Below are 23235 nucleotides of genomic sequence, written 5' to 3' on the forward strand. Positions count from 1 at the left end.
TCTCTAAATAATGCCCTAGAGAATGAAAGAAAATGAAGTCACAGAAATCATTAGATCAGAAAGAAAGGAAGGAAGGAAGGAAGGAAGGAAGGAAGGAAGGAAGGAAGGAAGGAAGGAAGGAAGGAAGGACTGGAGAACTAAAAAAGACAGTTTTTCTCTGCTCACAATTTCCAGAAAAGATAACTGCACAATAAAAAAATAATAAGAACCACAGCAAAGAGTGGGTGTGGATCTGGAAAGAACTAGCAAGAGAACAAATGATGATGATGACTGGCTCATCCTCTCTCCCTGTCTTCATCCTGATGCCTCATTCCTCAGCTTGTCTAATTTTGACCGTTACATCTGAGCAACCACAAATCAGAACACAAAACAACACATGTGCCTCAAATAACAGAAAGGAAAAGCTACAAAGTATGTTTAATTCGTGAATAAAATAATATATTTAATACAGTCATATGAAATAGCTAAAATATGATGGGTAAAATATCATCTCATTGAGCTGTTAAATTGAACTTTTAAAATAAAGTTGAACCAGCCATGAAAGTGCAAAACTATAATCCCAGCACCCAGAAGGAGGACCTCAGCAAGCTCAAGACCAGCATTGTATACACAGTGAATTCCAAACCAACCAGGGCTACACAGCAAGATCTTTCTTAATCAATCAGTTTCATAAGACCAATACAGAAATACAGAGGAAGGTGAACATAGCCACTATAAGTCATTAAGCTCAAGATTTAAGTCAGTTATAAAATCGGCAGAACTTTGTTACAGCAGAAGATAGATAAATGCTGAAAGACAAGGTAGAATCAGGACAAGTCTAGAGAAACTGAAACAAGACAAATATGGATCTACAGGTGGGAAGATAAAATAATGGCATTAATTGCCATTTAAAAGCAAAACTCCTGAGTTAAATAAGAGATGCCTTTAATCCAAGAATCATGTAGAGCAGCCCCTCTAAACACAGCCAGAAAGTAGTAACAGTGGCAGCAACAGATCAGCAACAGCAATACTTGTTTTTGCAACATTAGCAGCAGCAGCAGCAGCAAGGAACACAGAAAATTTGCAGAAGAAAACCAACTGGTTCGTTACATACTGTGAGCAAATACAGTCCTAGGGATCTGCATGAATTATTTCATTTAACTCCAACAACAACCTTCCAAAGTGGGTGCTTGTATTATCTCTCCCCTACAGAGCACATAACTGAGTCACAGAGAGTGCCTGCTCGGGATTTCACAACAGGAAGGTGGACTGCCTGGATTCTCTCATCCTCATGAGTCTGTGTCCAGTTAATGAAGTGGCCTGGCACTGAGTGACTTTTAGATGATGGTTCATCTATTCTAAACAGCTCAACAAATAATCAGAATTCAAACTAGTAAAAGAAGATACATTCTTTAATAAATAACCTGGTGGTCTAAAGGTTCCCTGGGAAGGAAACCTGGTGCAACGGGAATTAGAGAAAGGGAAGGACACACAGAAGCACACTCAGCACCCTGTAACACTGTGGTCTTCCTTTTGTCACTAATATAGTGTGCCCACCCCTGCCACGTCTGCTGCTGAGAGCGCCTTTCACCTCACTGGCGTGTTTACCGACTGCAGAGAGCCTCATCTGAAGGCCACACAGCAGCGGCTGCTCTGTAGTGTCGGAACTTTCACAGTCGTTCTCATGGTTAACTAATGAAACATTTCCTGGGTAGTCTATATTTTTTGCTTTATTTTTTTCACTCCTTTCACAATTCACTTTCACTATTAAAATAGTAACCTCAAGATCACAATGACATCATTTTTATTTTTCATACAAAGAGTCTTTGACCACCAAATCTTAAAGCAGCTATATCCTCCACTGTTGAGTAACACACAGGAGCTTACTATGTCCGGCCCTCTTCTTCTACCTTGCCTTGGCTTCTGTGATAACTACTACTCTAGCTGGTTGCCTGGGTCTTAGGAACTCTTTATTATTTCTGCATTTATTTCATCCTTCTGCTATTTAAAGTAGCCATTCTCCCTGAAGGAGTCTCGCACCCATCTTTACTACCTATAAATGTGAGCCTTTGATGGCCTTAACTGTGTTCAACTGTAGCATCCCCATGTAGAAGAATCGCAGTGTTATCCTCCGGCCTTAGTTATTCTGTGCCAACAGTCACCTCAACACCTTCAGTGCCTATAGAGTATCAAACTCAACAAAAAGTGAAGCCAGCGCTTAATGCGCTCTGTATCTTAGACTCCTCTTTTTCCCTCCTCAGTGTCTAAGTGTCTCACTAAGTGCAATCCCAGCAGGGCTTCGCTAGCAACCCTACAGCTACCAACCTGACAGCTCTTCATCAACCCTCACACTAACTGACAACCTCTTCATTCTCTTCCCATCTTTCACAATCTGACCCGTCTGACAAACCACTGCCAATTTAGCTGCCTCAGGTCTGTTGTGAAAATGTCATCCTCCAGTCAGACTTCCGGAGGTTTCCCATCTTGTGTTGACAGCAACATGTCTTTGCGACCAACACTCTCTTTCATATGACATACCAAGCAGTTCTGAGCGCTAGCTAAACACAGTCTTGTTCCATCCTCCCTCGCTTCAGCTGCCTATTAAATATCACACGATTCAACTCCTGGCTCTAAAGTCACTCTTTCCATGAAATCCACCTCAAACTCTGCTCGCAGAAGCAAACGTCTCTTCATCCTATGTACAATGTTTTCTACTCCACACCACCTTTCCGTTGCTTTGTACGTCTTTCTTTCCTAGAAATAAAATATGAGGTTTGAGGATCTTCTCGTGTTTATTGAAAAATTGTTTATTTTTCATATACTTTGAGAATTTTAATGTAGTCATAGACTTCCTTTATTCTGTAAATAAGTATGTGTGCATGCATAAATGTATACTATGTACATTAAAAAGTTTCACACTTTACAAAGACAAACAAGTGAGCCAATTTTGAAAAATTTTTAAGTGAGCCAGTAGGAAATATGAGCAGAGAAGCCCTTCTTAAAATAGTGCATTGACCCCCCTCGACCAAAGAAAGGATAAGGAAAATGTATATTTACACAATGAAGTACTACACAGCAGAAAAAAATGACATCTTTAAATTAGTGGGCAAATGGATGGATCTAGAAAATATCATATTGAGTGAGGTAACCCAGACCCAGAAAGACAAATATCATATTACTCACTCATAAATGGCTTTTAGACATAAAGCATAAACAAAACAAAGCAGCCTACAATTCACAATTCCAGAAAACCTAGACAACAAAGAGACAAAGAGGACCCTAAGAGAGACCTACATGGGATGTAGAAAAAGACAATATCTCCTGAGTAAATTGGGAGTGTGGGGACAATGGGAAAGGGGAGAAGGGAAAGAGAGAGAAAGGGAAGGGAGCAGAGAAAAATATATAGCTCAATAAAAACAATTTTAAAATAGTGCATTGAGAGCAGAAGATACAATGGAGAGATAAGTGTGTTCCTGACCGCCACAGAAGTCCGGTAAGGGAACACACAATCTTCCCGCCATCCTTATCTCCCTGGCTACTCCAAAGGGGCGGCTTCCCCCAGCTAAACCCTCTCTCCTCCTACCCCATCCCGGCTTTCTGCCTGGAACCCCTACCCTTCCTCTCTCCCTTTTTCGGGGCTTAAAATAATCCAACTCAGCCTGGGTGGGCGCCGCGGCCGGGACGGGCAGTGAGTGTAAATGGAAGGGAGTCCCTTTGTTTTAATAGCCTGCCTGCAGCAAGGTAAGACTGCAGGCAGGGAGATTTCTGACCAGCAAGTGGCACTGATCCTGTAGCAGAAGATACAATGGAGGGGTAAGTGTGTTCCTGACCGCCACACGAGTCTGGTAAGGGAACACACAATCTTCCCGCCATCCTTATCTCCCTGGCTATTCCAAAGGGGCGGCTTCCCCCAGCTAAACCCTCTCTCCTCCTACCACATCCCAGCTTTCAGCCAGGAACCCCTACCCTTCCTCTCTCCCTTTTTCGGGGAATAAAATCCTTCAACTCAGCCTGTGTGGGCGCTGCTGGGACAGGGCAGGTGAGTGCAAATGGGAGGGAGTTCCTTTCTTTTAATAGCCTGCCTGCAGCAAGGTAGGACTGCAGGCAAAGTGATTCCTGGATAGCAAGGGGCACTAATCCGGGAGCAGAAGACCCGGGGGGGGGGGGCGGTAAGAGCCATTGGAGAGCATCTGAAGGAAGAGATGGGCAGGCGCCAAGGCAAGAATTCCTCCAACAATCTGAAAAACAACATGAAAACACCAGATCCCAGCAAACTTACGACAAAAGAACTTGAACACCCTATTCCGGAAGAAGTGGAAAACTGTGTCATTATGAAAGCAATAGAGTCTCTTAAACAGGGTATGAATAACTCACTTAAAGAAATAGAAGAGAAATATAACAAAAAGATTGAAGAAATGAGTAAATTCGTAAATGATACCCTGGGAAACCAAGAAAAAATAATCAAACAGGTAATGGAATCAGTTCAAGAATTGAAAACTGAAATGGAGGCAATGAAGAAAACACAAACCGAGGGCTGGCTGGATATGGAAAATTTAGGTAAAAAGAGACTTCAGGAACAAGCATAACCAATAGAATACAAGAGATAGAAGAACGAATCTCAGATTATGAAGACACCATAGAGAAAATAAACACTCTGACCAAAGAAAACAGCAAATCCAACAAATTCTCATCACAAAACATTCAGGAAATATGGGACATAATAAAAAAAAAACCAAATCTAAGAATAATAGGAGTAGAAGAAGGAGAAGAATTGCAGATCAAAGGTCCAGGAAATATATTCAACAAAATTATAGAAGAAAACTTTCCCAACCTAAAGAACGATATTACTATGAAGGTTCAAGAAGCATACAGAACACCGAATAGACTGGATCAGAAAAAAACATCCCCTCGCCATATAATCAAAACACAAGGCATTCAGATTAAAGAAAGAAAGAGTTGCAAAGGAAAAAGGTCAAGTAACTTATAAAGGTAAACCGATCAGACTTACACCAGACTTCTCTATGGAAACCATGAAAGCCAGAAGGTCCTGGATAGAGGTACTGCAGAAACTAAGAGACCATGGATGCAAGCCCAGACTACTATACCCAGCCAAGCTATTGTTCAAAATCAATGGAGAAAACAAAATATTCCAGGATAAAAACAAATTTAAACAATACGTAGCTACAAATCCAGCCTTACAGAGAATATTAGAAGGAAAATCACTACCCAAGGAATCCAACATTCCCAACACTGCCTACAATAACTCAGACATCTAGTGACCCTTCACAAGTTTATATCTCAACTAAGGGAGCCATTTTAGGGTTTGCAAGAGACTTGACTCTGGAGGGGTTCCCAAGCCCAAGGAGAGGTCCCCAGATTGTACTCTGGGCAGCAGAGGAGAGGGTGCCTGAACTGGCCTTGGCCCATAACCATACTGATGAATATTTTGCATGTCACCACAGAACCTTCATATGGCGATGAATGGAGATAGAGACAGAGACACATATTGGAACACTGGACTTAACTCCCTAGGTCCAAATGAGAAGCAGAGGGAGGGAGAACGTGAGCAAGGAAGGCAGAACCAGAGAGGGCCTTCATCCGACGATGGATGGAGATAGAGACGGAGACCCACAGTGGAGCACTGGAAGTCAGGACCGCGAAGGGTGCGTTCACCCACTGATACAAGGGGACTGATCAAATGAGAGCTCACCAAGGCCAGTTGGATTGGGACTGAACGAGCATGTGATCAAACCGGATTCTCTGAATGTGGCTGACATGGGGGCTGACTGAGCCCCCAAGGTCCAAATGAAGACTGAGAAGCCATTGACAATGGCACTGGGTCTTGTTTCGTCTGCATGGACTGGCTTTTTGGGATCCTGGCCTGTTTGGTTGCTCACCTTCCTGGACCTGGAGGGAGGGGGGAGGAACTTGGATTTCCCACAGGGCAGGAAACCCTGACTGCTCTTGGGAATGGTGAGGGAGGAGGAGAGGGAGTGGGGGGAGCGCAAAGGTATTGGGAGGAGGGGAGGAAGTGGAAAGAGTGTTTTCGGATACTTGAATAAACAAGTCTAACTGAAAAAAATAAATAAATAAAAATAGTGCATTGATAAATGCTGTCTGTTTCCATTACCAAAAACTAACTGGTGTTTAACTCGTTCTCATTTCCTAATCGTTTTAAAGACATTCACTTTCAGACTGAAGTACCCACCTAGGCCACTTGTTCCCATCAAAAGTTTTACAGTGAAAAAAAGTTGAAATAAATGGGAAATGGCCTTCCTCATCTGACTAAACTCTAGGGATGTGTCTAGATCTCCTTAGACAGTCTTCTTGAACACCCCAACTAACCAACGCACATTTGGAAGGAGAGAAATCAAAAGACCAGGACTCACCGCAAAGTACTAAGAATATACACCAGTCCACACTGTGGAAATCCCAGCAAAGACAAAACAGAAGCTGGATGACTCCACTATGTAGACAGCCTTCCCACAAGGTTTGCAAAAAGAATTCCTGAAACTTCTACTTAAAATTAGGCCCCATTTGCTCTGAAGTGTTTACTTCAAACAACAGCTCCAAGGCTGTACATTTCTACAAAATTAATAAAGCTAATGAATATGTTGATTCATTTAACATAAAAATCTCCTTAAGTGTAATGATAGCCTACTAAAAGTATGATTAATTAAATTTAAAAGTAACTGCCAATGTCACTTGTTCAATTTATTCAACTTCATGTTTACAAACTTTGAGCTAAGCATTTTCTCATTAAAAAATAATTTTCAAATGTTTTATTCAACCAGATATTCACATTACTCATGCAAAGGAGCAGTGTGTTTATATAAAATGCTACTTTTTATTATTACCTATTTGAAATAAGCAAAATGTAGCATTTGATACTGAAACTGACCAAATACCAAAATAAAATTTAAAAATCACAATAATCATTGATGACTGTAACAGAAAAACAAATTGAAGTTATTTAGAGAAACATTTTTAAACTAACAAGACCGGGCAGAGGTAAGGGTCAAGAAGCCTCTGCAGAGGCCAAGGCAGAATAGCTGCTTCAGCGTAGAAACTTGGGACCAGCATGGGTAACAAACTGCCATACACATGGAAAAGGGGAATAATGTAGATATAAAATAATATACCAAGAAATGCACCTGCATGCTGACCAACTGTTTCAAGTATATCAAAAGAAAACAAATATACAAAAAACAAACAAAATTTATTTTAATATATAGAATAACTACAAAGTCTACAAGCTTTCATTGAAAGACTAGTAACACTATTAAAATTTAAATTTTACAGCATTAAAAAAAATTAAGCATGACACTACCAGCCCTCCCTACAGACCAGCAAGTTTCAAAACACTGTAAGCAAAAACAGAATAATACAGAAAAACAGAATGTTTGTCAAGTTTTCTTTATAAATCCCAAGCATCATCACTAATCAGTTTAGAAAACTGATTCATATAGCAATCATCATTCTGCTTAGGTACCAAACTGTGACCTTCCCCCTTCTAGAGGATTTCACTAGTTACTAACCAGATGAGTCACCATGCTGAGAACTAAGATTGTTTTTCACAAATATATCTAGCACAAACTACTCTCAGGATACAAATTTGAAATATTTTATTAGGCAAGTTGTTATCTACTATACCAATTTATAACAAAGAATAAGTCAGTTCCATGTTATCTTGGGGATTAGAGATGCATGAAATTCTCCTAAACATTAATGATAATTATTTCAGGATTTATCACATTAAAAAAAATGTTAGAAAAATTTTAAAAAAAATTAAAAAAATGTTAGATAATATGCACATAATACATGCTGATATTTATTCTAATTTTTTAATTTGCTCATACATAAGCCAAATTTATAAAGAATAAAAATAATTAGTAACAACTATTTATTTTGCTTACGTTGTCTACATGCCTTGGTGTTTACTTCCGTTAGTGACTTCCTGCCTCTTCCACATTTCTTTCTACATCAATACCTGGTTGTTGGTGTTCTGTTTGAACAACTCAGCAAAGGGCAGAGCCTATTCAGATTCATCCAACAAATTACTCATCAGCACCCAGGACACTGACAATGAACCAACTCTTGCCTAAGGAGCATTTCTTTATACAGTTATTTCTTAAGCTTTGTGTTGGTATATTTTATACTAAGTCGTTAAAGTACCAGTTCTCTCATTTACTATGTAAGTTGCTTTATTCGGCTCTGTAGCACAAATTCTAATTGTTCTTGGTAATAAAAACTCAGAGTCAGATATTAGGTGGTGAAAGCTGAGAGATCAGAGAAGCAGAGCAGCCGCCACTAGAGAGACCTTTTCCCTCTACGAAATCCTCAGACTGAAGGGGCGATCCTCTCTCTATGAATCCTCAGACTGCATCTCAGACTGAATCCTCAGACTGCACTGAGTTCCTGTCTCCTCCCACCTTAAAGTCCTCTCTCCGCCAGTCATATCACTCTTGTCTCCAGATCCCTAGTGTTGGGATTAAAAGCATGTCACTCCAAGTGCTGGGATCACCTCTGTGTGAGCTTTGTTTCTCTTTTAGACAAACCAAATCTCATGCAGTCCAAGGTGGCCTTAAACTCACAAAGATCCGTCTGTCTCTGCCTTCCAAGTGTTGGGATTAAAGGTGTGTGCCATCACTGTCTGGCCTCTATGGCTAACTAGTGGCTTAGCTCTGCACTCTGATCTTCAGGCAAACTTTGTTTGTTAGATTACAAACAAAACACGGTTCTATTTAAACATTACATTTAACTTATAAATTCATGGGAAAAGGCCTAACTAGCATTCTGTGTAAGAAAGCAGCAGCACCTCTTTCTAGGAAATGGGTGAAAGTGGAATTCTATTAAAATCACAGTTATCAGGGCTGGAGAGAAGGGTCAGCAGCTAAAAACACTGGCTGTTTTTCCAGGGGCCCTAGGTTTGATTCCCAGCAGCCGATGACAACTCACAGCCACCTCTAACTCCATTTCAGGAGATGAAATGCCCTTTCCTGAAATCTTCAGGCACTAAGCACACACAGTGCATGGACATACATGGGGGAGAAACACCCAAACACATAAATTAAAGTAAAATAAATTTGTTCTGTTTTGTTTTCTTTTTAAATCCAGCAGTTTACTATATGTTCTCTGAGAACTGAGGGTTGATCTAAAAGCTGATCTTTTTGTGCTGTCTCTTATTTTTAGTGACAACAGGTTTCCAAAGGTCTTGGTTCATGTCAGGAACATTTTCTCATTACAAGGAAGAACTAACAGAAACCTGCTGGATGACACTCCCTGTCAAACTGTTCTGCAATGTGACTAGCAGAAGAAACGCATTAAAAGCTACAAAAGCTTTAAAGTCTCCCAGTCAAAAAAAGGCCAGGGCAAGATAGTTTTGGTGAAGAATTCTACCAGATTTTCAAAGAGCTAAAACCAATACTCCTCAAGTTATTCTGCAACCTAGAAACAGAAGAAGTATGGCCAAATTCATTTTATGAGGCCACAATCATCCTGATATCCAAACCACACAAACACTCAACAAAGAAAGAGAATTATAAGCCAGGCAGTAGTGGCTCACACCTTTAATCCAAACACCTGAGAGGCAAAGACAGGTGGATCTCTGTGAGTTTAAGGCCAGCCTGGTATACAGAGTGAGTTCCAGGACAGGCTCCAAAAGCTGCAGGGAAACCCTGCCTAGAAAAACTAAAAATAAAAAATAAGAGAGAGAGAAATTACAGATCAATATCCTTCATGTACATTGATAAAAAATACCAACTTAAATACTCACAAACTGAATCCAAGTAGACAACAAAAAGATCATCTGCCATGATCAAGTAGGCTTCATTCAAGAGATGCAGGGATAGTTCAACATATAAAAAATTGTCAATGTAATCCACCATATAAACAAACTAAAAAAAAAAAAACTACACGATCATTTCATTCAATGCTGAAAAACTCTTGGACAAAATCCAACACTCCTAAAGAGCCACAGAGACTTTCTGGTTGCCCTGCAGTGGTGGCTATACCCTGCTGAGCTCTCCCGAATCCCATCCCAGCCCTCATCCAGGTACACCTCCCTCTCTTTCTCCCTTCCCCCTGGGGCCACAAGATCTCCCCAGAGCTACTCCCTGGCACTCTGAGCCTGGGCTGTGGGCTCAGCCGGGCAGGGGCAGTTCCTGTGCTCTGAGAGCCTGCCTGACAGGCAGGCCCTGAATCACCTCAGCCACATTCCTGGCCAGCAAGAGACAGTGATCTTCTAGCAGACATCCATTGGAGGAGGGGTGAGTTGCTCCTGGCCCGAGGACTTCGGCTAGGAGGAATTCAGACTTTCCCCACCCCCCTCGACTTTCTGGTTGCCCTGCAGTGGTGGCTATACCCTGCTGAGCTCTCCCGAATCCCATCCCAGCCCTCATCCAGGTATACCTCCCTCTCTTTCTCCCCTCCCCCTGGGGCCACAAGATCTCCCCATAGCTGCTCCCTTGCATGCTGGGACAGGGCTGTGAGTGCAACCTGGCACGAGGGAGTGCCTGTGTTTCAATAGACTGCCTGAAGAAAGGTAGACATTCTGTCAGTGAAGTCCCTGCTCAACAAGGGAACCTGACCTGGTACCAGAAGATCCAATATAGAGCAGTTGAAGGAAAAGATGGGCAGACGCCAAGGCAAGAACTCCTCCAACAATCTAAAAAACAACATGAAATCACCAGATCCCAAAGACCCTACAATAGAAGGACTTGAACTTCTTAATTCAGAAGAATTGGGAAAAAATGCCATGATGAAAGCAATAGAGTCCCTTAAACAGGATATGAATAATTCCCTTAAAGAACTGGATGAGAAGGACAACAAAAGGATTGAAGAAATGAGTAAAGAAATGGATGAGAAATATAACAAAAAGTTTGAAGAAATGAGTAAATCCGTGAATGATACACTGGGAAACCAAGAAAAAACAATCAAACAGGTAATGGAAATAGTTCAAGAATTGAAAACTGAAATGGAGGCAATGAAGAAAACACAAAACAAGGGCCGGCTGGATATGGAAAATCTAGGTAAACGAACAGAGACTACAGAATCAAGCATAACCAATAGGATACAAGAGATGGAAGAACGAATCTCAGAGTCTGAAGATACCATAGAGAAAATAAATGCTCAGATCAAAGAAATCAGCAAATCCAACAAATTCTCATCACAAAACATTCAAGAAATCTGGGACACAATAAAAAAACCAAATCTAAGAATAATAGGGATTGAAGAAGGAGAAGAACTGCAGATCAAAGGCCCAGAAAATATATTCAACAAAATTATAGAAGAAAACTTTCCCAACTTAAAGGATGATATTCCTATGAAGGTTCAAGAAGCATACAGAACACCGAATAGACTTGATCAAAAAAAAAAAACATCCCCTCGCCATATAATAATCAAAACACAAAACATACAGATTAAAGAAAGAATATTAAGAGCTGCAAAGGAAAAAGGTCAAGTAACTTATAAAGGTAAACCGATCAGACTTACACCAGACTTCTCTATGGAAACCATGAAAGCCAGAAGGTCCTGGATAGAGGTACTGCAGAAACTAAGAGACCATGGATGCAAACCCAGACTACTATACCCAGCAAAGCTATCATTCACTGTCAATGGAGAAAACAAAATATTCCAGGATAAGAACAAATTTAAACAATTCATAGCCACAAACCCAGCCTTACAGAAAGTAATAGAAGGAAAATCGCAACCCAGGGAATCCAACATCGCCAACACTGCCTACAATAACTCAGACATCTAGCGACCCTTCACGAGCTTAACTCAAAGAAGTGACACATACAAACTCTATTAAACAAACAAACAAAAAATAATAATAACCGGAGTCAACAACCACTGGTCATTAATATCACTTAATATTAATGGACTCAATACACCTATAAAAAGGCACAGACTAAGAGATTGGATACGAAAACAGGATCCAACATTATGCTGTTTACAAGAAACACACCTCAACCACAAAGACAGACATCTACTCAGAGTAAAGGGTTGGGAAAAGGTTTTTCAAGCAAACGGACCTAAGAAACAAGCAGGTGTAGCCATTCTAATTTCCAACAAAATTGACTTCAAACTAAAATCAATCAGAAGAGATGGAGACGGACATTTTATACTCATAACAGGAACAATTCACCAGGAGGAAGTCTCAATCCTGAATATCTATGCCCCTAATATAAAGCCTCCTACTTATGTAAAAGAAAAACTTCTAGAACTCAAGGCAGTCATCAATCCACAGACACTAATAGTAGGAGACTTCAACACTCCTCTCTCACCAATGGACAGGTCAATCAGACAGAAACCCAGCAGAGAATTAAGAGAATTATTAGAGGTATTGAGTCAAATGGACTTAACAGACATCTATAGAACATTCCACCCAAATAGGAAAGAATATACCTTCTTCTCTGCAGCTCATGGAACCTTCTCAAAAATTGACCACATACTCGGTAACAAAGCAAACTTCCACAGATACAAAAAAATATTAGTAACCACCTGTGTCTTATCAGACCACCATGGATTGAAGTTAGAATTCAACAACAGTGCTACCCCCAGGATGCCAACAAATTCATGGAAGTTGAACAGTCAACTACTGAATCACCCCTGGGTCAAGGAAGAAATAAAGAAAGAAATTAAAGTCTTCCTTGAATTTAATGAAAATAAAGACACAACATACTCAAACCTATGGGACACTATGAAAGCAGTGCTAAGAGGAAAGTTCATAGCACTAAGTGCCCAATTAAAGAAAACGGAGAAAGCACACATTGGAAACTTAACAGCACACTTGAAAGTTCTAGGAAAAAAAAGAAGCTGATACACCCAGGAGGTCTAGAAGACTGGAAATAATCAAACTGAGGGCTGAAATCAACAAAATAGAAACACAGAAAACAATCCAAAGAATCAATGAATCAAAAAGCTGGTTCTTGGAGAAAATCAACAAGATTGACAAACCCTTATCGAAACTAATCAAACGGCAGAGAGAGAACTTGCAAATTAATAAGGTCAGAAATGAAAAGGGGGACATAACCACAGACATAGAGGAAATTCAGAGAATCATTAGATCTTACTACGAAAATTTATATGCCACAAAGTTGGAAAATGTAAAAGAAATGGACATTTTTTTAGATAAGTACCATATACCAAAGTTGAACAAAGACCAGCTGAACAATCTAAATAGACCTGTCAGTCGTGAAGAATTAGAAGCTGTTATCAAAAATCTCCCTACCAAAAAAAGTCCTGGACCAGATGGTTTCAATGCAGAATTCTACCAGAACTTCCAGGAAGAGCTAATACCTATACTCCTTAATGTATTTCACAATAAAGAAACAGAAGAGTCACTGCCAAACTCTTTTTATGAAGCTACAGTTACCCTGATACCAAAACCACACAAAGACACAACCAAGAAAGAGAATTACAGACCAATCTCACTCATGAACATTGACGCAAAAATACTCAATAAAATACTGGCAAACCGAATCCAAGAATACATTAGAAAAATCATCCATTATGATCAAGTGGGCTTCATCCCAGAGATGCAGGGTTGGTTCAACATACGCAAATCTATCAATGTAATCCATCATATAAATAAACTGAAAGAAAAAACCATATGATCATTTCATTGGATGCTGAGAAAGCATTTGACAAAATTCAACACCCCTTTATGATAAGGGTGTCGGAGAGATTTGGTTTACGAGGATCATACCTGAATATAATAAAAGCAATATATAGCAAACCGACAGCTACCATCAAATTGAACGGAGAGAAACTCAAAGCCATTCCACTAAAATCAGGAACACAACAAGGCTGTCCACTCTCTCCATACCTCTTCAATATAGTGCTTGAAGTTCTAGCAATAGCAATAAGACAACATAAGGGAATCAAGGGGATTCGAATTGGAAAGGATGAAGTGAAACTTTCGTTATTTGCAGACGATATGATAGTGTACATAAGCGACCCCAAAAACTCTACCAAAGAACTCCTACAGTTGATAAACACCTTTAGTAATGTGGCAGGATACAAGATCAACTCCAAAAAATCGGTTGCCCTCCTATACACAAAGGATAAAGAAGCAGAGAGGGAAATCAGAGAAACATCACCTTTCATGATAGCCACAAATAGCATAAAATATCTTGGGGTAACTCTAACCAAGAAAGTGAAAGACTTATTTGACAAGAACTTTAAGTCCTTGAAGAAAGAAATTGAGGAGGATACCAGAAAATGGAAAGACCTCCCCTGCTCTTGGATTGGGAGAATCAACATAGTAAAAATGGCAATTCTACCAAAAGCAATCTATAGATTCAATGCAATTCCCATCAAAATCCCACCAAACTTCTTCACAGACCTTGAGAGAACAATAATCAAGTTTTTATGGCAAAACAAAAAACCCAGGATAGCCAAAACAATCCTATACAATAAAGGAACTTCTGGTGGCATTACCATCCCTGACTTCAAACTCTATTACAGAGCAACAGTGTTGAAAACAGCTTGGTATTGGCATAACAACAGAGAAGTCGACCTATGGAATCTAATAGAAGACCCGGGTATTAACCCACAAACTTATGAACACCTGATTTTTGACAAGGGAGCTAAAGGTATACAATGGAAGAAGGATAGCATCTTTAACAAATGGTGCTGGCATAACTGGATGTCAACCTGTAGAAAAATGAAAATAGATCCATATCTATCACCATGCACAAAACTCAGGTCCAAATGGATTAAAGACATCAACATTAATCCGACCACTTTGAACGTGATAGAAGAGAAAGTGGGAAGTAGTCTACAAGATATAGGCACAGGAGACCACTTCCTAAGCAGAACCCCAGGAGTGCAGACAATAAGAGAATCAATGAATAAATGGGACCTACTGAAACTGAGAAGCTTCTGTAAAGCAAAGGACACTGTCAGTAAGACAAAAGGCTACCTTCCGACTGGGAGAAGATCTTCACAAACCCCTCATCAGACAAAGGTCTTATCTCCAAAATATACAAAGAACTCAAGAAACTAGACACTAAAACCCTAATTAACCCAATTAAAAAATGGGGTACTGAACTGAACAGAGAATTCACAACAGATGAATTTCGAATGGCCAAAAGGCACTTAAGGTCATGCTCAACCTCCTTAGCGATCAGGGAAATGCAAATCAAAACAACTTTGAGATATCATCTTACACCTGTCAGAATAGCCAAACTCAAAAACACCACTGATAGCCTATGCTGGAGAGGATGTGGAATGAGGGGAACACTCATCCATTGTTGGTGGGAATGCAAACTTGTGCAGCCACTTTGGAAATCAGTGTGGCGGTTTCTCAGGAAACTGAGAGTCAACCTCCCTCAGGACCCAGCAATTCCACTCTTGGGAATATACCCTAGAGATGCCCTATCATACTACAAAAGCATTTGTTCAACTATGTTCATAGCAGCACTATTTGTAATAGCCAGAACCTGGAAGCAGCCTAGGTGCCCCTCAATAGAAGAATGGTTAAAGAAGGTGTGGAACATATACACATTAGAGTTTTACTCAGCGGTAAAAAACAATGACATCTTGAATTTTGCATGCAAATGGATGGAAATAGAAAACGCTTTACTGAGTGAGGTAAGCCAAACCCAAAAAGAGGAACACGGTATGTATTCACTCATAAGTGGTTTCTAACCATAATTAAAGGTCTTTGAGCCTGTTATTCGTGATCCTAGAGAAGCTAAATAAGAAGATGAACCTGATGAAGATTATTTAGCTATCCGCCAGGAGGTAGGAAATAGACAAGAGTCCCAGGTAACCTCGGGTGCATGGGGGGGGTGAGAAGGTTGTTGGAAGGGGAGACGGTTAGAAAGAAGGGAGTAGGGGAGGAATGGGGAAAGCTCGGTGGACCGGGATGTGGGAGAGGGAGGAAGGATGAATATGGGATCAGGGAAGAATATAGTTTAACTAAGGGAATCATTTTTGGGATTACAGGAGACTTGATTATATATGGGATCCCAGGTCCAAGGAGAGATCCCCAGATTGTTCTCTGAACAGAGGAGAGGGTGTCTGAACCGGCCTTGGCCCATAACCATACTGATGAATATTTTGCTTATCACCATAGATCCTTCATCTGGCGATGGATGGCGATACCAACGGAGACCCACATTGGAGCACCGGACTGAGCCCCCCAAGGTCCAAATGAGGAGCAGAAGGACGAAGAAAATGAAAAAGGAAATAAGGACTGCGAGGGACGCACTGATACAAGGGGACAGATCTAATGAGAGCTTACCAAGGCCAGTTGGACTGGGATTGAACGAGGACGTGATCCAACCAGATTCTCTGAATGTGGCCGGATTCTCTGAATGTGGCTGGCCTGGAGTCTTTCTGAAAAGCCATTGACAATGACACTGGGACTTGTTTCCTCTGCATATACTGGATTTTGAGGATCCAGTCTGTTTGGATACTCACCTTCCTGGACCTGGAGGGAGGGGGGAGGAGCTTGAACTTCCCACAGGGCAGGAAACCCTGTCTGCCCTTAGGGAGGAAGAGGGAGGAGGAGAGGGAGTGGGGGGAGTGGGAGGGTGTTGGGAGGTGGGGCGGAAATGGAAACTTTTATAATTTAATAAAATTACTTTAAAAAAAATCCAACACTCCTTCATAATAAGAGTCTTACAGAGACAAGAGATACAAGGAACAAACCTAAAAATAATAAAGGAAATATATAGAAAGCTGAGAGCCAATATCAAATTAGATGGAGAGAAACCTAAAGCAATTCCACTAATATCAAAGACAAGACAAAGCTGTCCATTCTCTCCATATCTATTTAATATGGCACTTGAAGTTCTAGCTAGAGCAATATTATGACAACTAAAGGAGATCAAGGGGATACAAATTGGAAAGGAAGAAGTCAAAGTATCAACATTTGTAGATGATATGATAGTATTATATATAAATTATCAAAAAAAATATACCATGGAACTCCTACAGCTGATTAAGTGACTGGATACAAAATAAGCTCAAAGAAATAGGTAGTCCTCCAATACACAATAAATGGGTTGAGAAAAAAATTAGGGAAACAACACCTTTTACAATAGCCACAAATAATATAAAAATTACTCTAACCAAGCAAGTGAAAGACCTATAGGATAAGAATTTAAAGCCTTTTAAGAAAGAAATTGAAGAAGATATCAGAAGATGGAAAGATTGCCCATGCTCAGGGATCGGTAGCATTAACACGGTAAAAATGTCCATCTTATCAAAAGCAATCTACAGATTTTATACAATTTCCATCAAAATCTCAACACAATTATTTACAGTCATTAAAAGAACTATACCCAAGTTCATACAGAAAAAACAAAAAAATCCAGATAGCTAAAACAATACTGTACAATAAAAGAACTTCCAGAGGTATCACCATCCCTGATTTCAAGCTCTGCTACAGAGCTACAGTAATAAAAACCACATGGTATTAGCATAAAACAGACAGACAGGTGCCTCGATGGAACGAACTGAAGATCCAGACATAAATCCACACGCCTACAGACACCTGATTTTTGACAAAGAAGTCAAAATTATACAATGGAAAAAAGAACAAGAAATGGTGCTGGTCTAACTGGATGTTGGCATATAGAAGAATGCAAATTTACCATATCTATCGCCCAGCACAAAACTCAAGTCCAAGTAGATCAAAGACCTCAACATAAGATCAGACACAATGAACTTGATAGAAGAGAAAGTGGGGAATAGTCTTGAATGTATTGAAACAGGAGACAACTCCCTGAACAGAACACCAACAGCACCAGCACTAAGTCTAACAATTTTAAATAGAACCTCATGAAACTAAAAAGCTTCTCTAAGACAAAGGACATAATTAATTCAACAAATTGGCAGCCTATAGAATGGGAAAAGATCTTCACCAACCCTACGTCAGACAGAGGTCTAATTTCTAAATAATATAAAAACACAAGAAACTAGATATTAGCAAACTAAATAATTCAATAAAAAATGGGGTACAGATCTAAACAGGGAATTCTCAACAGGGACTTCTCAACAGAGGAATCGCAAATGGCCAAGAAACACTTAAAATAAATATTCAACATCCTTACCCATCAGGGAAATTTAAATCAAAACAACTCTGAAATTTCACCTTACACTTGTCATAATGGCCTAAGATCAAAAACACAAGTGATAGCAAATGCTGGCAAGGATGTGGAGCAAGAAGAACACTTCTTCATTGCTGGTGGAAATGCAAACTTGTACAGCCACCTTGGAACTCAATATGGTGGCATCTCAGAAAATTGGGAATAGATCTACCTTAAGACCCAGCTATACCAATCCTGGGAATATACCCAAAGAATGCTCAGTCATACCATACCACAAGGACTTTTGCTCATGTTCATAGCAGTTTTATTTATAATCTTCTACAAACAACCTAGATGCCCCTCAACCAAAGAATGGATAAAGAAAGTGTGGTACATTTATACAATGGAATATTACTCAGCCATTAAAAACACTGATGTCATGAAATTTGCAGACAATGTATGGAACTTGAAAAAAAAATCATCCTGAGTTAGGTAACCAGGTAGAACCAGAAAGACAAACATGGTATATACTCACTTGTAGTGGTTATTAGCTGTAGAGTAAAGGATAACCATGCTAGAATCCACAGACCCAGAGAGGTTAGATAGCAAGGAGGACTCAAGGGTGTGGAAGGTATAAGTCTTCCTGGGAAGAGGAAATAGAATAGACATCGAGGGTGAAGGAAGGGGTAGACAGTCAGGAACAGGAGGGATCGGGTTGGGGAAGGATGAAGGATGAGAGTAGTGAAAGACAAAACTGGCATTGAGAGGCATCTCTATGATTAGCTAGAAACCTAGTGAAATGGGAACTCCCAAAAATCTATGAAGGTGGCCCTAGCTAAGACTCCTAGCCATGGGGGATATGGAGCTGAATACTAGTCCTCTCCTGTAACCAGGAAGACTTACAGCAGAGGGACTGAGACACCAACCCAGTCTGTAACCTTCAACCTACAATCTGTCCCTCCTACAAGACATGCTGGGGTATAGGTGGTGCAGAAATTATGGAAGTGACCAAACAATGAATGGCCATCCTGAAACCCATGCCATGAGAGAAAGTCCACCCCTGATGCTGCCTAGAGGGCCAGGACCCAAAGGCTGAATGGCTGAGATACTTAGGATAGAATGAGACATGACTGAAAAAAAAAATCAGTGATATGATTCCTGATGATAATCTGCTATAGTCACTGATTGGTGCCTAGCCCAATTGTCATCAGAGAGCCTTCATCCAGCAACTGATGAAAATAGATGCAGACTCACAGCCAAACATTAGGCAGATCTGGGGAATCCTGCTGAAGAGGAGGAGGAAGGAGGGTAGGAGCCATAAGGGTCAAGGACATCACAAGAAAACTCACAGAATCAACTAACTCAGGCTCATAGAGACTCACAGAGACCGAACAAACAGCCAGTGAGTTTGCTTGCAAGAGACTGATCCTTTGTATATATGTTACAGTTGTATAGCTTAGTCTTCTTGTGAGACTCCTAACAGTGGAAGCAGGGGCTGTCTCTGACTCTCGCTGATTGTTGGGACCTTTTTCCTCATGCTGAGTTCCTTCATCCAGCCTTCAATTTGATATGCCATGTTAGGTTGCTATCCATGGGAGGCCTGCCTTCCTCTTAATAGAAATGGAGGAGAAGTAGATGGGAGGAGGACAGAGGAGAGGTAGGGAGTTCTGAGAGTACAGGAAGAAAGGGAAACAGTAGTAGGGTTGTAAAATAAGTAAGTAAATGAATAAATAAATAAGTAAATAAATATTAAAGAGCAAGAATGATGAGAATAAAAAATAAAAAAATGGGGGCCATTTTGTAAGCCAAGACCACTCGTTTGTTTCCCAACCGCTCAGATCCGAATTATCAAATAGAAACTATATTAATTACAACACAGTTTGGTCTATTAGCTCAGGCTTCTTATTAACTAACTCTTACATCTTAAATTAACCCATTTCTATTAATCTGTGTATTGACACGAGGCTGTGGCTTACTTAAGGGTTCAGTGTCTGTCTCCTTTGGCAGTTACATGCAGTCTCTTTGACTCCACCTAGTCTCTCTCTTTATGTCTTCCAGTCTGGCTATATTCTGCTAAGCCATTGGCCCAAACAGCTTCTTTATTAACCAATAGTAATAAAACATATTCGCAGCATACAGAGGGAAATCCCACATCAGTAAGCAGATAGAAAGGATGCATGGATTCACTGAGGTTAAACACACTCATTCTAAAACTGACATTGTCTCTGCCTCCTGATCATCATAATCTGAAGTCAGGAAAGAATCCTGCATCACAAGCCTGCCTAGGAGAATAGAGCTGCAGCAGACAAGATGGGAGATACATATTAAAATCTTTAACAGCAAGCCCAGCCTGGTCTGCACTGATTTGGTTTTGAGCCCAGATAACTAACCTCTTTCTCCTGTGCAGCACATCTGTATAGAGTCTGAACACTCCTATTACACAATATCAACTGTGTTCACTACTAGACATGTGAGAAATAAGACAATCCTACCTCTTTCTCATGCATTCGAGAGAGAAAATGCTCATCATGAAGACTGCTAGACTTTCTCAGGCTGACCTTTGGAGTTATCTGTAGAACCAGTAAGAGTTATTTAAAACTTCCCAGGACTAGTTTACCAGCTCTTTAAAAATAAACTAATAAAGTTTCTGAAGTTCATTTCAAAACAATGTTAGCCTTGAAGAAAATAGGGGGATTCATTCATGTCTAAGTTGCAGGATTAAAATTACTATTACACTTTCCGATGTGGGCCTACATTATTTTACATTTTTAAAACTTCATATTTTATTTAAAGATACCTGTCCCTAGAAAAAGCCCAGTGAAATCATCACCTACCAGAGAAACTGGGAGAGGCTTCTGTCTCAGGTACCGAGGATTTTCTATCTGAAAAATTATAAATAAAGACATGAATCCTGGAGTCGTTTGAATAAAATACATTTTTCTAGGTGAAAATGTCTTCTGCATATCTTAATATTTAGTTTATTTTTATAGTAGCATACATACAATTATTTCCGTGAACTTCCTCTCTGGGTTTATGTACCTCTTGGCCCTCTACCTCAGTGCCCACTCTCATCCACTGCTCTTTGTTCCACGTTTCACATTTACCAAATCCTGAATGACTATGTTACCAGAACATGTGCCCATCTGCCTGTTTGTTTATACCCCCAAGTCCTCTAAGCATACATGTATTCATTTTTTAAATCTCAGTTTAGTCACTACACCCCAGACATGCTAGAGACACAACTATTTAACTGTAACTCATAGCATAAATGAGGACATGAAATTCCCGTGAGATTCTCCCTAAATCTATCTTTTCAGCTTCACTATCCCCAAACTTACTCCACATTCCAAGGGCACCAAACAACTTGTTTTACCATGAAAACAGCATCTTCTAAAAGCTGCAGTCATTCTCCCACCTTCTTCAAGACTCACTGAGTCAGAATAGGGTCCCTAGGAAAATTAGCTCTTACCAGGCTAGTGCAACCCTGGATGCTCACCTCTTTCTATGACCTAGCACCCATTGTCACCAAAAGAAAGTGGACTCAAAAAAACAAAGACTGATTGCCACATTCTCCAGTCTATTTCCAACACCCACTCTAGTGCCCAAAGATATTCTTAGGGAAGGGGGGGGGAGAGAAGGAACGACATTCGGTCCCACCTCTCAGCAGCTCCTAAAGCATCCTGGGTTCACTTTCAAGGTCCTTACATAATACCCTGAGTGTTCAACAGTATGTTTCCACACACATCTTTGGGAAGACTGAGTACAAGGACACCTCTGTTATCTAACACATATTTAACGTATTTCTGTCAAGATTTCTTGAATTGCTTTATGCTAAACAAAGCCATTTCTATGCCAACTGTTTCATTTACGAATAAAATAAAAATTAAAAGTCATTTCCAGAAAAGTCTAATTTTTTCACAGCATAAACTCACAACTTGCTACAGCAACAACCACAAAATGAAAAGAACACTATGACTCCAAAAGAAGAAGAGGTGCTTACCCTGAATTACACAATTAGGATTAAGTGACAAGCTTTTTTATATGTATCTTATTCAATTCAATTTTCCAAAACTCTAACTGGTTTTCAAAAGGCAATATTTTATATAATTGTGAAGGTATATACACTCAATTTGACATAAAAGGCAAAGACAAATCAAGAGTCAATTGATGAAAACAGAGGAACTAAACTTAAAAAATCGGAATTTAAAATCGCAGAGTCTGGTATAAGAGTAGGCGGGATCTGAAGAATATATGCATTTTATTTACTCCCTAGAAGAGGAAAACATGCACATGGGTTTCTTCACCCAGAGACTAGATCCCATAAAGGTACTGGAAACCATATGAATTTAAATTTTGTCCTCGTCCTGAACATACACCAACAATGAAACCAAATAACGCCTATTAGCAGTGCCTACATCACAATGAAGAGAGAGGAAATAGTAATTCCAAAATCCACATGAAAGTAGTCAAATAAAGATCCCAAGCCTCAACAGAATTAGCAAAAAGTACAAAGTCACCACAACTGTATGTTTGGCAACACTGTATGTTGACTGTGTGGAAGTCTGACTTCGGTGCTCAAGATGCAAAGCATTTTTAGAAGATGCATGAATCACAACAGAGCCTTTGTTAAGTGGCTAAAGCACTGTGCCAGAGAAGGAGGTGTCGAACTGCACATGCACAGCTGCTTAAATACAGGCAGCAACCTTCTGGCAGCAACAAAATACATCCAGCAAATATCTGCTGTCCGAAAGTACACGTGAGAAGGAAGTTAACATTCTTCATTTGGGGAACACAGAAAGTGAGTTTGCTAAAGACACACACACATCAATAAACACACCCAGCTTTAACTCATGAAACTGAATTAAATATGAGGAGAAACAGGAAGAGGAAAAATAAGTCTCAAAGATGCTCAAGCTCTAATTAAGTTTAGATTTAAAACCAAAAGCCAAGGAAACCATCTGTGACTTATTTTTGCCCAGCTCTACATTTATAAGCAGGACACAAAATATTGGTCTAGTTAATTACAATGCAGCATTTCAACTCTAGAGAAAAAAGGCTTACTCCACCACCTTCATCTTTAAAAGCATTAAAAAAAGAAGTTAAGGGCTTCTATTATTATGAATTATTTTTTCAAACTGATGAATAAAGAAAAATGTCTATTCTAATTCATAAAAACAACAAAAAAACATGAAAACTGGTAACAATATTC

At 39.8% G+C, this 23235-nt stretch overlaps 1 protein-coding gene across 4 annotated transcripts in view; it reads right to left on the reverse strand.

The window, feature by feature from the left end:
- Positions 1 to 23235, reverse strand: part of Cep112 (centrosomal protein 112) — a 410571-nt gene that overhangs the window by 324933 nt on the left and 62403 nt on the right. For 3 of the 4 annotated variants that reach the window (XR_015738731.1, XM_048446068.3, XM_048446067.3), the window contains exons 7-8: positions 20861 to 20908; positions 20519 to 20596 (exon numbers count right to left, since the gene is read on the reverse strand). The exons of the other annotated variant lie outside the window; for it this stretch is intronic. Coding sequence is in view for 2 of the 3 variants with exons in the window: in XM_048446068.3 (XP_048302025.1) it covers positions 20519 to 20596; positions 20861 to 20908 (126 nt within the window). In the remaining variant the exon portion in view is untranslated. The remainder of the gene's footprint in view (positions 1 to 20518; positions 20597 to 20860; positions 20909 to 23235) is intronic. 4 annotated transcript variants of the gene reach the window in all.

Source organism: Myodes glareolus, chromosome 9 (genome assembly GCF_982192425.1).
Source record: "Myodes glareolus chromosome 9, mMyoGla1.1, whole genome shotgun sequence".
NCBI classification, from domain to species: domain Eukaryota; kingdom Metazoa; phylum Chordata; class Mammalia; order Rodentia; family Cricetidae; genus Myodes; species Myodes glareolus.